Source organism: Saccopteryx leptura, chromosome 2 (assembly GCF_036850995.1).
Source record: "Saccopteryx leptura isolate mSacLep1 chromosome 2, mSacLep1_pri_phased_curated, whole genome shotgun sequence".
NCBI lineage: Eukaryota > Metazoa > Chordata > Mammalia > Chiroptera > Emballonuridae > Saccopteryx > Saccopteryx leptura.
Window position 1 is genome coordinate 73,471,665 of NC_089504.1, and position 15,400 is coordinate 73,487,064.

The 15,400-nt window shown below is 37.7% G+C and overlaps 1 protein-coding gene across 11 annotated transcripts in view; it reads right to left on the bottom strand.

The window, feature by feature from the left end:
- The window catches only part of MPDZ (multiple PDZ domain crumbs cell polarity complex component), a 206,986-nt gene that overhangs the window by 46,846 nt on the left and 144,740 nt on the right, over positions 1–15,400 (bottom strand). For all 11 annotated transcript variants that reach the window (XM_066368173.1, XM_066368175.1, XM_066368165.1 and 8 more), the window contains 2 exons: positions 7,859–7,963; positions 3,633–3,725 (listed from right to left, as the gene is read on the bottom strand). In XM_066368173.1, the coding sequence (XP_066224270.1) occupies positions 3,633–3,725; positions 7,859–7,963 (198 nt within the window). The remainder of the gene's footprint in view (positions 1–3,632; positions 3,726–7,858; positions 7,964–15,400) is intronic.

Genomic DNA, 15,400 nt, shown 5'->3' on the forward strand with positions numbered 1-15,400 from the left:
AGATAACCAAAGACAGACTGCCAAAATGACCACAGTGCTGTGGAACCAGACTCAGTATTCACTGAATGGAACATGGTAAACATTTCGTGGAAAGAAAAAGACTCATAAAAGAAAAATTTTACAGAACATATACTGAATTAGTTCTACAGAAAAATGGCAGCCTTTCTTAGACCTGTACAAAGATTTAAATAGAATGAAATTCAGAAAACCAAAAGTAAAATAGAGCTCTGAGGCAGACTGCCTAAGCTCTGAACAGAGAGTCCCTGGGTTCCAGTCCAGCTCTTTTGCTATTTAACAATCATGTGACCTCTGTAACCTATTTAGTTGCTCTCTTGGGTTCCCTATCTGTGAAATGGAGCCAGTAGAGTCTCTGTACCAGACTGTTTCTGTGACTATTAAATTAATGAAAACATGTCAAGTGCAAAACAAAGCTTTGGCACAGAGGAAATAACCAGTAAGTCTACTAGACTTATTATGGCTATGATTACTGAAGTAATGTGATTTAAAAACATATAAAATTCAGTCCATATGACAAATGGCAAATGTGAACTCTTATCACCTCAATCCTCTTATACCTTCATGCTGTTTATTAAGACAAGATACCTATCATTTTCTTCCTTTAAAAAGGAATTATATGATGAAGTAACAAGGATGTTAGGAAAAGGGAACTATACTGAAGAAAGGAGAAATTGACATAGCCATCTTATAAAACAAGTTGACAATTTTTAAGAAAGTAAATAATACATTTAAAACTATGTGCCAGCAATTGCATTTTGGGGCATATACCTAGACAAATTCTCATTCATAACTATAGGGGGAATTGATATATTTACCGCATAGAATTATTATAATAGTGAGTAACTATTAACTATGCAAATATCAATATGGGAATAAACTGTGGTATATTCATATACTGAAATGCAGCAGCTAAATTCAATGAATTAGATCTTTAAGAATCAACATGAGAGATCTCCAAACATTGGACTGAGAGAAAATGATACAGGCAACAGTATGATACCAATTTTTTAAATGAAAATCACATGCCCAACAAGAGAGTAACAGCCTATTTGGAATTTAAAAATTTATACTTTGCTAAAAAGTATTCTCTATTTCCACACAAAGTAAATTTTTTTGACTGCATGAACAAATGTCCCACCACATTTCCAGTGTTATGAAGCACAGTCATAATATATACTTGGTCCTCATTTACTAAAAGATCTGGTTATCTTGGTATGCTTCCTCATATATTCTATGAACAAAATACTCTGAACTCAGTACCTCAGTGTTTCTATAGAGAAGAATACAGAGTACATTTTTAAGACTATGGAGGCTCCAGACAGACTCTCTCCAGTAAGGTAGGTATCATCTTTAGAGATATCTCTTAGGTTTATATGAAGATTAAAATTTTTGATAAAAATATAAAAACTTCCTGTCCAGAAGTTACATCAATTCTTCCTCCTTACAAAACTTCATAAAGAAGAGACAAATTTCATGATTCCTGTGCCCATTTTATTTGCTTAGTTGTCAGTGCTTGCTGCCGCTGCTGCTGCTGCTGCTGCTGGTGATGGGTGACGAGGCCAGCTAAGTGCTCATGCTGTATCAGGCACTATGCTAAGAATTTTAAATGAATTATCCCACTGAATTCACCCCCCAATTTAAAAGGTTTTATTATTAATCCCATTTTACAGATGAAGTAACTGAGACCTAGCAAAGATTCAGGAAGTTGCTAAAAAAGTGATAGAATTCCAATACAACTCTTATAGACTCCAAACATTTGGCACAGTGTCTTCTAAAAACTGCTGTTCCTTCTACAATGTTATTAAAACTAACCAACCTATCTTTTTCTTTCCCTGTGATTACTGTCCTCCAACAAATTCAAGTTTATCACTATGGTCACCAGCTACAAAATAATTTCATCTAACATACTTTTGCTTCCATCCTCAAACAAGAAACTGAACATCTTGTATTTTTTTTTGCCACAGATACCGCACTTATATTCTGTTCTCAGCATGGGTAATGTACACAGACTGTGATTTCTTTAAGCAGGTTAAACAGCTTTTAAAGACTTCAGATCAAGAAGTTATTTTGGATGACTAAAAATACTCCTAGTTTTTTGTTAAAAAAAAAAAAAAAAAACCATAAATTTTCTACACTTTGAACATGACTCAACCTAGAACATGTTTAAATGTGATGGTTGCTGCTTTAAATTCATTTATGAGCAAGGAAAATCATAAAACTGAACTACATCTCTGAAGAGTAGAAATTATCCTCCCTTGAGCATTTTATTTATTCACTGTAGAATAAATACAATGGTACCTTGAGATAAGAGTTTAATTCGTTCTGTAACCGAGCTCATAAGTCAGTCAACTCACATATCAAAAAAATTTCTCCCATTTAAAATAACTGAAATAGATTTAATCTATTCCAGCCCTGTGAAACATCCCCAAACCATCCTAAATTATGAAAAAAACATGTTTTTAATTAAGAAACACACATATATACTTTACCAATGCATAACAAAATATATGAAATAAAAAAAAGTGTTATTTAGTACTGTATTCTTACCTTGGAGACAGACGAGTACAGCTAACGGAGGTGAATGGCGGAGGAGGAGGAGGAGGGAGGAAGGGATGCAGGCACTGTAGACACGTAAACTAAAACTGCACTTTCTTAACACTAAATGTAAACTAAAACTGCATTTTATTTACTTTAACTAAAACTAAAACTGTAGCAGCTTCCTGAATCATGACTCGTATCTCGGAATTTTGCTCGGATCTCAAACAAAAATATGGACCTAGTCGCAAGTCATATCTTAAAAAAATTCGTAGGTTGGTCTGCTCGTATCTCAAGGTACCACTGTATTCCCTAATGTAGAAAAAATATTAAGTATTTACTATATGTAAGGCACTAATGTGATGGTCACCTTTAGGTTTATTTAGAGGGAGTATCCAATGATTACTTACATTTTATACTTAATGCAAAATACCTTTTTTTCCTCTTCAATTATTTTGTGTTTCTATGTGTTGCCTATACAAGTCTATTCATTTCTTTGAAGGCAGGATTTATGTCTTATACTTCCCTTTTATTCATAAAATCATTTGCCTCTTGTCTTGGTCCATAATCAGAACTCAATAAATTTCTATTAAATTAAATTTTATTTTATTTAGCATGAACACAAAAAATTTGCCTTAGTGATATATAGTGCTGTATCTAAGCATATTTAGGACATTGGTTATAAATGAAACATGGGTTTCTGAATAACGGCAACCTGTGATAAGATGCTTACTAACACACAATCCTGTACACATTCTGAATATATAGTTTATACAAATCTAGAGAAATTTAAATTAACATTTGATGGTATACTTAAAATCAAACTCTACAGAAAATATCTATTCCAACCACCTATGCATACTTTAGTGAATTTTATTCACCGAGTCCTTGTTATATGCCAAACGCTTGTATACATGATAGTTTTAACTCTGAGTGATGCATGTTATCTGCCCCACTATACATCTGAAGAAAGAGAGAGATATTAAACAATGCACAGTATATAGTTGTAAACCAGCACTTAAAACCACAACTCCCTATTTTTAAACACTGAGTAGGCAGAAGCCAGAAACAGTCCTTACCGCCTGGGCTGATTCCAATTGCTGTATGCTGCATTCTGAAGTTCACTTTCTTCTCCCTCTCCTTCTTCTCGCTCTGGTAATTCTGGAATGTCCCTGTTAAAGAGAGTTATACAGTGAGTTCCTCAAAATCCCAGTAACCCACACAAGACTATCTTACATATCCTTTACTGATTTGGCTAAAAAGGCAGAACTGCTTTATATTTTCACCAAACTTTTCCAATAAACATATACCATTTTACATTAAGGAGAAAATAAAATCTGATCAAACAAAATTAAAACCTTACATTAGACTCAATCTACCCTTAGTCTGAAGATACAGCTAAACACCAAGAGTCTTGACTAGTCTCTTTCTTTTTTTTTTTTTGTACTTTTCCGAAGCTGGAAATGGGGAAACAGTCAGACAGACTCCCCGCACGCCGACTGGGATCCACCCGACACGCCCACCAGGGGGCTACGCTCTGCCCATCCGGGGCGTCACTCTGTCGTGACCAGAGCCACTCTAGCGCCTGAGGCAGAGGCCAGGGAGCCATCCCCAGCACCCGGGCCATCCTTGCCCCAATGGAGCTTTAGCTGTGGGAGGGGAAGAGAGAGACAGAGAGGAAGGAGAGGGGGATGGGTGGAGAAGCAGATGGGCGCTTCTCCTGTGTGCCCTGGCCGGGAATCAAACCTGGGACTACTGCACGCCAGGCCGATGCTCTACCACTGAGCCAACCGGCCAGGGCCTAGTCTCTTTCTTGATGAAACATGGGAGATAAAGGAATAAAATTAGAAGGGGATAAATACAGAATTAAAAAAAAAAAACTATTCAACAAGTATTTTTTAAACACCCAGCATGTGCAAGAAGACAAAAGCGCCATACAGGTTACGGGCGTGCACAGCCCTGGTTGACGATCCCTGCCCTAAAACAACTTGTCATTAACTGCACCAGGAACTGGGCATCTCTGCTTCCTAAAAATGGACCAGTTCGTTCCCTTCAACCTTCAAAGGAAGAAAGAAATGCTTTATGGTCCCACTTCAGCCCATTCTGAGGGGCCAGACCCAGAATACTCCATATAGGAGGCAGTTTACAATGCACCTAGGTTCAAGGTCACTTTTCAATTTCTGTAGGACTTCAGATTTTGCCAAATGCCAGGCATATAAACAAAATGTGTGCAGTCAAGTAACATGTAAGGGTAACAGAGGATGGCTAAATTAATTATGGTGTGTCCTATGCTGTTAGTAAAAATTGACTTTCTAGAGAAAGGTTTACATATTAATTTGAAAGCATACAAGGCTATAAAAATTGATTCAAAAATGATTTTCAGGTGATTTTTACATAAACTGAAAAATATAAAGTGTATGCTCAATTATATCCATTCTCCACTGACAAGAATACTGAACTCTGCAAATCATGTAATCTTTAGACTTTGAAATCAGAAGTCATTAATCCAATAATCCATCTGGATATAAATATGTCTCACAACATGTTTTGCAAGTAAATTTCCAGGCTCTACTTGAATTTCTCATTTTTTTCATTTAACCTGAATGTTGGTTTTTTGTTGTTGTTTTCATCTAAGGAAGTTGACCTGTCTACATGTCCTGTCCATGGACTAGGTAGGTGTTTGAATCCCCTCCTGCGCAAACTGAGGAACAGGCTGTGAGGCTAGGGTTCTGAAAGCCCAAGTCTGACGATGGGGCAGGACTGCTGGGAATGAATTCACGAGAGGGGATATAAAAAATGATGCTAAGATGCTGACTGAAAACGAAGCATTCCGAGTGAAGCTGTTATCCAGATGATACAAGGCAGAGAGATGGAAACTAGAACTAATCAATATAACGGAGAGAATGTGATAGAAAAAGCAGGTGTGGAAGACAGACAAGAACGAGGACCTAGAGAAAGAGTACCTGAAATATTCAGTGACAGTCCTGAGGGTGGGGAGACTTCTCACCCACGGACTTTCAGCAGTGGGAGCTACTTAGAAACTCAGACATAGTGCTCCATGTGCTCATGCCTCTTTAGCTATAAGACTAGTGTACTGAGGCCCTGGCCAGTTGACTCAGTGGTAGAGCATCGGCCTGGCGTGCGGAAGTCCCGGGTTCGATTCCCGGCCAGGGCACACAGGAGAGGCGCCCATCTGCTTCTCCACCCATCCCCCTCTCCTTCCTCTCTGTCTCTCTCTTCCCCTCCTACAGACGAAGCTCCATTGGAGCAAAGATGGCCCAGGCGCTGGGGATGGCTCCTTGGCCTCTGCCCCAGGCGCTAGAGTGGCTCTGGTGTGACATAGCGACGCCCCAGATGGGCAGAGCATCACCCCCTGGTGGGCGTGCCGGGTGGATCCTGGTTGGGCGCATGCAGGAGTCTGTCTGACTGCCTCCCCGTTTCCAGCTTCAGAAAAATACAAAAAGACTAGTATACTGAATCCTCTGATACAAAAGTCTCATTCTCTTCAAATGATTCTATAGTCTTGAATCTTTTCACTACCCCAGATATGCTCCTGTAAGTATACTGATTATTCTTTATCCCTCCTAGAGTGTGGTTTACGAGACTCAAGTACCCTGTGTTCCAAAGAGCAGAATGGACCAATTCTCTTCTTCCTGCGCTCACTCAGCCAGGGTGCTGTTGAATACCAATAAAATTTCTGTCAACTGTAATAACTCCTTTCACATGGGCATTTAAGTGCCAGAAACTGGCACAAGGTCACACAATAAAAGTAGAAGAAGTGAGCTTTTAACTGAGGTCATTTTATTACAAAACCTGAGCTCTTAACTTCCAGGCTATGCTACCCATACTTTTACCCCAGGCCTGAGCAAATAATGCAAATATCCATTTTTTCTTTGGATCCAATGGTTCAAAACATGGAGCTTGACTGCTTACATTTTAATCTTGGCTTGAGCCACTTATTAACTCTGAATCTTGGACATGTTATTTAACCTCTCGCTGGGTCAGGGTCCTGCTCTATAAAAACAGACCACATCCTTATATTAATTGGAAATACACTTTCTCTGCAAGACAGCAGCTAGTCACAGCACTGCTGTGTGAGTGACTAGGACACTCGCCTTCCCATTCAAAACAGTGCTGAAAGTGGCTCTTTCTAACATATTTCAGTGCATTTAAGGCCTCGGAGCTTATAAGGAATATGATGTTATGTTGGCATGTTCTTTAATTAAGCCATTTGAAATGATACTTTAGAGGGATACTGGAATGACTGCTTTTAGCATTCTGACAGAAAGCATCAGGAAGATAGTTTTTAACCCTGAGATGGACATTCTAGAGTAGAGTGTGGATGAGCTTTATATAGCTAGGATGGAGCAAATACTCCTTTTTCCATAAAATTCATGAGGCCCCAAGGGTAGCATTGCTTCCTTTTATTAAACACCTTTCTTCCCTTTTCTAACACTTTCTGTATCACTGCAGTCGTGTGCAATTTGCAGAGGAAACACTGATGTCCTATTGAGATGCCTGCAGTCACTGGACACCAAAGTGCTCTAGGATGTGCTGACATTCTCTGAGAAATGGCAGGACTCTGCTGAGCAGACCTCAGAAGACTGACGAAGCCACCACTGCTCTGCAGCACGCTTAAAAAGAAAGTCGGTCCTTAGTCGCTTACGCAACTGAACAAAAAAGGCCCACAGCTGACAGTGTAGCACGGTACATTCTTCCTGGAGAAGCAATTTAACACTATTCCCCTCCCTGTGCTGAACTCAGCAGCAGCAGCAAAACCTAGTTCTTGCCTTTCCTAAGCAGAGCATTTAAAAGGCACTATTTCCTGACATGCATCTATATCAACACATTCAGCTCTACATTCTCCAAAAGAATAAAAAATAATCTTTAAAAATGTTTCTCAAACTGTATGTATGTTAAAAAAGGAATAAATAAAATTCCTGACTATGTTTGAAAATACTTACAGAAGAATTAAAAGTATGGTAAAATACTACACAAATTGTAGCTTTCAAGGAATTGATGAAATAATATTCATACCTTGAGTGAACTCTCCAATCTCAGTATGTTAAAAGTGCTATATTCCGTAGTATAATTAGAATAAATTTGTTTCTTAATTTGAATTTTCTTATAATTTTTCCAAATTTCCTACACTATATCATGGGGGGGGGAGGCAAAACTATTTTTTTAAATGCTGAAAGAAGGAAAGAAATTCTCTTTCATTGCTAGTCCTCCTTGACTCTGGACTCAGAACTCTTCATTATAACCTACTGCATCGTTCACCACTGTAGCAGACTGTCTCACTTACCTGCCAGTGTATGTAGAAAAAAGATCCAGTGCCATTATTCCTTCAGGTTGCTGTCCCAAGCTTATTCTAAACTCTTCCAAATGTTCTGCAGGCACGTAAGTAATTCTGGAATAGAACATGCTCCGTGAAAACAGAGAGGGGCAAAGTTCTGGCTAACTGTTAGGAAACGCTTCTAAAATAGCGAAATCAATTATATTGTCCCTCCATCCCTACTTTTTCACACAACTCAATCAGTTTACTCAGCAGAGATTCTAAAATTCAAAAATATCAAGTATCTTAAAGGTAAGAATAACAAAAGTTAAAATTTAAATGTTGCTGATAAACTATATGGTTTACCAACAATCACACGGGAGAGAATAACATCATTAATTATTTCCACATGAGAAGGCTAAAACAACTTTTGAAATTAGAAATATCTACAAATTCTTAGGAAAATAACTGTCAGTAATAACATTCATTTGACTCAAAGATTTTTGGTTTCCCTAGTAGAAACAGATTAGGCATACATTATTAAAACACTGAGTTTTTATATTATTTTATGTAAATAGCTTTACAGTCTTCCACAGCACATAATTATGGATATTAACAAGAATTATCAATAATTAAATGTTAGCTCCAATAAGTTATGCACTCTCCAAGTCTGAAGTTAAGCCAATATAAGTTTATGGAAAGATGCTCTTACTTATTTGCAATAACTTCTTATAAGCTCATTTTGGTTTCAGAGAAAAGCCTATTGTTTACACGTGAATGGTCACTTACTAATTCAACAAGCACTGGCTGAATGCCTATAACATGGAAGGCCCAGAGTTAGATGCTGACAGCTATAATGTTTAGAAAATGACATTTAAAAATTAAGTTTCCTGCCATCATATAAGGCTTTATAGTCGATGCACTTGTTTAAGCTGGCTGTTCCAAGATCTCATATTAATGAAAAACCAAGGAAATTACTGTATTTGAAGCCAGTTCAGCATGTTTGCACAACTAAAAAAAAGAGTACATATAAAAAAGGAATATAAAAATCAGAAAGGCTATTAAACCAGCTATCCATAACTTACCCGTAAAGACAATACATATTAAACCTTAGCACTGGAGCACAAGGATGAAAGGATTGTCTTTTATGTTATAATAAAATAAGAATTACACCAATGTTATAATTTATTGAGTGAGGAAGGCATATAACTTCAGATAGATTGGTTATCTATAAAAAGCATTCACTCTATGAGGTCATTTAGATTTGGAGTTAAAAGATACAGTTCTGTTGCTCGTTAGGAGTGTGATGAGGGTAAATCACAACCACTCAATCACCATATTTTCAGTCACAAAAGGGACATATACTGAGAAGCATAATACAAGGGCATCAGCTAGCCTTGTCACACCTGATCACTCCCGCCAAAACCGTGGACCCTTAAAAGTCTCTCTATGACACTTACCTAAAGTATTAAAAATGAAGCAGAACGCACAGTTCAGTGGATTTAGGACTAGGTTGGGTAACAAAGTTGCACTCTAATTCTGACCCTATTTAATCTTTTCATCTATAAAAACACCTTCACTATGATATTAAAAAAATATATTGGAAAACAAATTTATATTTATCCCTTCAAAAATAATGAGTCAAAAGTAATCTACACTTTATACTGAAAAAAAAAAAGACTTTTAAACACACACACACACACACACACAAAAGATAAACAGAAAACCCAAAACCTGAAAAAAAAAGACTTTTAAACACACACACACACACACAAAAGATAAACAGAAAACCCAAAACCTGAAAAACCTACTCAAGGAAACTGGTATTTTTTCTGAAGATCAATACAAACACACATAAGTAAAACCTTATGGAAAAAAAAGCCAGAAGGAGGTAAATGGGAAAAGTAAACACAGTAAAAATAATGACAATCAATTAAAAACATTTAATTTTTAAACTGATTTGAGAAGGAAAAGGTATTTCTATACCAAATAATGTTAAAAAGAATTTTCCTCTATATTTTTTCAAAGATGATTTTCCTTTAACCAATGTGTGAGGGAATAAGATTTACAAATATATATTTTTTAATATTTTAGATTATGAGGTTAAAGAAGGTAGGCTTCATAAATACTTAGCCCAATACACACAGCACAGCCATGAGAACAAGCATCCCATAATGCAAAGCACATACAGAGCAATTCTCACACACGCCTAGTCACACAGCCACATAAAACCTCCAAATCTCCAACAAAGAACACCAAAACAGAATTATGAACTGCAGAAACACAGAAACTGCTTATTTGAGCATTGCTTTAAAATTTTTTATATGTAAACTAACCTTTGGTTAGATATGGCGTGGAAGAAAAAACAAATAACACTAGTGATGCTGAAATGTGATATGGCTCTTATCGCAAAGACCCCGCCTGCACATGCAGACAGAATCATTCCCTGACAAAGGAGCTTAAAAGCTTAGTAGTTGGAAAATATGATTTTCAAATAGCCTCACCATCATCAGTGCAATGTGAATTTGTAACAATCTCATAGCTCTGTTGGAATTTATGTTAGTAAACAAATGAAGTTGGGGGAGCAAAAATGTATACACTGAATCTGTATCTGGATCTACTCCTGCATCGGACATTACAAAACCATGAAATGGTTTGCACAGACAAGTCATAACACACAGCCATAATGAGCTTTCTGAATCACGGATACTCACACATAAAAGGGGCTCAATCTTCAGCAGGTGCTGTAGAAAATCTAGAATGTGAAGCATACGCCACAGCATCTTTTTACAATAGTGCTAACAAATGTCAGTGCCTTGTGCTGAATATGAAGCGCATGCATATGTAGTTAAAAGTGGGTGCTCCTGGTTGTTTTTCCCTCTTTCCACCTCCCTCCCATCTACACCTCCCCCAGAAAAGCATCTGCTCTTTACTAGTGTCTATAGCAATGATTATTAACAAGCATGGAAAAATGTAACTGCAATCAATCTTTTATTCCTTGATCAAGAATTCATCCCACACTTTAGGTTAAAGCAGGTGAATTCTGATTCAGCTCAGTAATTATCTGGCAGATGTTACAAGCAGCTGCTGCTAAGTGCAAAAAACCCTGGCTATTATTACAGAAATATAAGAGCTCCTGGCAAGGTGGAGTGAGAAGTGAAACAGAATGCATTCTGGTGAGGCTTCACATCTGGTTTTCCACAGAAAAATAATGAAATCTGGAACTTAAACTGGCTGTTCTTAAACTCTTGAAACTCAAATTATCTACCCAGGCATGCATAAAAAGCACACTCACCAAGTTCCTAGCTATCATAAAAGGCATTAAAAAAAAAAAGTGCATTGTCTCAATAAGCAATGCTTTTTCTAAAACCAATCAGTTATGTAGCTGAACCATTAAGTCTTTTTTTTAAGTCCCTCCAATACACTTCTCTACTACCACCCTAGATTAAGTTAGGTTAATAACAAGAATTAAAAGGAAGAAACATGATGGAGCCTAAATCCAAGCAATGACTAGAGAGCTCAACTAGCCAGGGGCAACGCATGGTTCCATTCAGAGTAAAGGAGGCCTACACATTCCTTTTGGGAGGAATACTGACATAGCTTTCAAGGTAATTCTAAACCTTTTGCTTCATGAAAGCAAAAGACCTGGAAGGCATAGGGCCAAAAATACTTTATGCAAAATGCACAGGTCATGCTGCTCAGTCCCAGCTAACCTAAACGGGTATTTGTTTTATCATTTAACACATTTTTTTTTCTCAAAGAACATTATATGATCCTAATTTCTTTCTACCATTTACCCAATGAATCCATCTGAATCACAGCTATAGTACGACTCTTGAGAAGAAATTAAAGTGTTCTTTTGGTGTGGGTGTGGGTGGGTGTGTGTGTGCACGTGTGGAGAAAGAGATGGATTACCTAATTGATTTACTGACTGATTTCTAGAGGAGGGAAGGCTGTGGGATTTTTCTTTTCTTTTCTTTTTATTGTAAAATAGCACAGAACATTTTGCTTCCTAGGATCCTTAAGCAATTATTTATGAAGTTAGCTCTCCAGACATCCTGGAAGGTAATAATAAAGCTGCTGTCAACGTGAAAGCAGTAGTGGGATTCAAATAATTTAACAACCGGTTCTCTGCCCTAATGACTGTTTTGAGTATAAAAAAATGATATACTGGAAGGTAGTTCATGATTTCATGCATTTAATACTTAAATAAGAATAATAAAAGAGGTACACAAAACTAGATTCTAAGAAAAAGTTTTAAAATGTTAATGAAAAAATATTAAATAATACTTGACAAAAAACAATAAAACTGTTAAGATATTTCCATATTGTGTAACACAAAGCTGAAACAAATGACAGCTTGCTACCCCTGTTTGTTTGGCACTTTTTGTCTTTATGTTACATGTTTCTTTACTGAAGTAACAAATGTGAGGGAATTAAAATGTAGTATTTCATCAAAGGTATAATGAGTTTTATAAAATGAATAAATATTATAAGCATAGTTCCATCAATTTTTTTTTTACCTATGGATGGAATGAATATTACTATGGGAGCTTAGAATACATTGTTGCACAGATAAACATTAAAAAAGAGTAAGAAATGTCAATTTGTGATTTCCACATTGAGCGGCTGCCCAGGCACCCACCTTAGAGTTCTCTCTGATTACAAGAGCCATTTTAACAACTGATTTGCCAAACTCAACAAAAAATTAGGTAACGGTGCTGCTGAACTGGTGCAAACTGGCTGAATCCCACCACTGTGTGAAATGGTAAATTCTGGGGTAGAGTCAGAAGAAAAACAAATCAAAACAAATAGCAACACAAATGAGAAAAGGAGAAAGAATTTTGGAGCTTGAAACCATACCTGACAAATTTTCTTTTTCTTTTTTTTTTTTTTTTTTTTTTGTATTTTTCTGAAGCTGGAAACGGGGAGAGACAGTCAGACAGACTCCTGCATGCGCCCAACCAGGATCCACCCGGCACGCCCACCAGAGGCGAAGCTCTGCCCATCAGGGGGCGATGTTCTGCCCCTCCGGGGCATCGCTCTGCCGCGACCAGAGCCACTCTAGCGCCTGGGGCAGAGGCCAAGGAGCCATCCCCAGCGCCCGGGCCATCTTTGCTCCAATGGAGCCTTGGCTGCAGGAGGGGAAGAGAGAAACAGAGAGGAAGGAGGGGGGGTGGAGAAGCAAATGGGTGCTTCTCCTATGTGCCCTGGCCGGGAATCGAACCCGGGTCCCCCCGCACGCCAGGCTGATGCTCTACCGCTGAGCCAACCGGCCAGGGCCCTGACAAATTTTCTAGAGCATGATAGATGCATGACTTATGTCAAATCAGTGTTACGATGGTTTTATTTTTTGGCTACCTTCTTAAGATCTTCAGTAAATTAGAACTGAGGAATAAGGCTAGAACCAAACATCAATTATGGGGTTCAGAGACCTGCATCAGTGCTCAAAATGTAACAAAAGCATTACCTTAAAATAAATCAAGTGATCAGTTACTAGGCCATCAGCATGTTATAAAGCATGAGAACGATGTAAGCTAAAACCCTTGCCATAAAGAGCTTCCATGTGGAAATATATATATCATTCATCTTTTAAGCAAAAGAAATTGTCATTGGACCATAGTGATGAGAAAAGCACTTAAAATTTCTTTTTTCTTAGTGTAGAGGCACTGATAATCTTTAAAATTTGTTTGTGTGAAAAAGAGAAAGAAAGACGCATCCATTTTGCCATTAGTTGTTCTGCTTAGTTATGCATTCACCGGTTGCTTCATGTATGTGTCCTGACCAGGGATCGAACTCACAACCTTGGTGCATTGGGACGATGCTCCAACCAATTGAGCAACCCGGCCAGTGCCAACAACTGATAGTTTTAATGATGTTCACCTGTATTCACATTATTAATAAGATAATTAAGGGACTGTCACAGGATCTGATCATCTGTTCTATTATAAAATAAAAGTAAAAAGGAATACAAAATATAAAAGCCCATTACAGAAATTCTGCCTCAAAATAGTCATTTTATGGGAAGAATTTATTCCAAACAACATATATTTTCCTTTTTATTGAAGGCAAGATGACAACCAGATTTTAAGTATTGTTTTTCTTACCTAAGCTCTAGCAATATGTACTTTGCAAAAAAATAATACAGAATGCAGTCAATAAAACAGCTTAATACAAAAAAGTTTTCCATGCTAGTAATCATTATATCAACTTAAGGTCAATGATCTTTCCCTGAGCTCTTATAACTGTTTTATGCCAAATACAATTAATATAAATATTCAATGCAAAATGCTTCAGGGAAAGGCCAAACTAGTCCATTTATGAGGTATGATAATAAAATCATGAAATAATTGTTTATTTACTTATTTTTAATTTTAGTGAGAGAAGGGGAGGTAGAGAGAGAGACTCCCGCATGTGCCCCAGCCGGGATCCACCCAGCAAGTCCCACCAGGGGCGATGCTCTGCCCATTAGGGGCTGTTGCTCTATTGCTCTGCAACAGAGCCATTATTATTTTGGCACCCAAGCAGAAGGCCATGGAGCATCTTCAGCACCTGGGGCCAACTCCAATAAATCGATTCACAGCTGTGGGGGGGGGGGGAAGAGAGAGAGATAGAGAAGAAAAAGGAGGGGGAGGGGTAGATAAGCAGATGGCTGCTTCTCCTGTGTGCCCCGACTGGGAATTGAACCCGGGACAGCCACATTTCAGGCTGACACTCTATCACTGAGCCAATCAGCCAAGGCCAAGTCATTGACTAATTTTTAGGTTAGCTCAAGAAAAGTCTAGTTACTTATAAACCTAACCACATATATAGCATGCTTCAGGTAAATTATGACATTATAGGACAGTTTAAGCACTTCCCCATAAAATACCTTACAGGGCCTACTTTTAGACTATATTCAACATATTGGTGAATTCTCTTGGATGATGAGCTTCAACAAAGGTAAACTACTGCTCAGACTGGCACTATATGACCTTTTCCATTACAGACCCTTAAGCAACGGGGCTTAGTTCTGGGATCCATACAGGTCAAATAGGTGGAGCACAATTCCTTATACTGAGGGACAATCCAAACTTCTTTCTAAGATCATAAGAGTGAACCCTCCTAGTCTGTGAGAGATATTTTACATATGTCACATCTTAAGGTCTTTGAAAAATTGCTGGGTAAGTAAAATAAAAAAGAAAAAGCAACATTGTTTTAAAAGATTTCTTTTTTATGGCAGGTATTTATTTGTTTCAAGAAATGAAAAAATTGACCCACTTCAAAAAAGTTAAGTTTCCTCATCTTAAAACAGGTGGGTGGATCCTAACATTGGAGATACATTCTAATTGATATCCAAAATTCCAAGAATGGCTAAAGTGTTCTTTCCCAGGCTCTGGAGAGCTGCAGAATGGGGAAAGGATGAGGAAACAGATCTCCAGATCTGACAATCCCCCTAAACCAGGGGTCCTCAAACTTTTTACACAGGGGGCCAGTTCACTGTCCCTCAGACCATTGGAGGGCCGGACTATAAAAAAAACTATGAACAAATCCCTAAGTACACTGCACATATCTTATTTTAAAGTAAAAAAA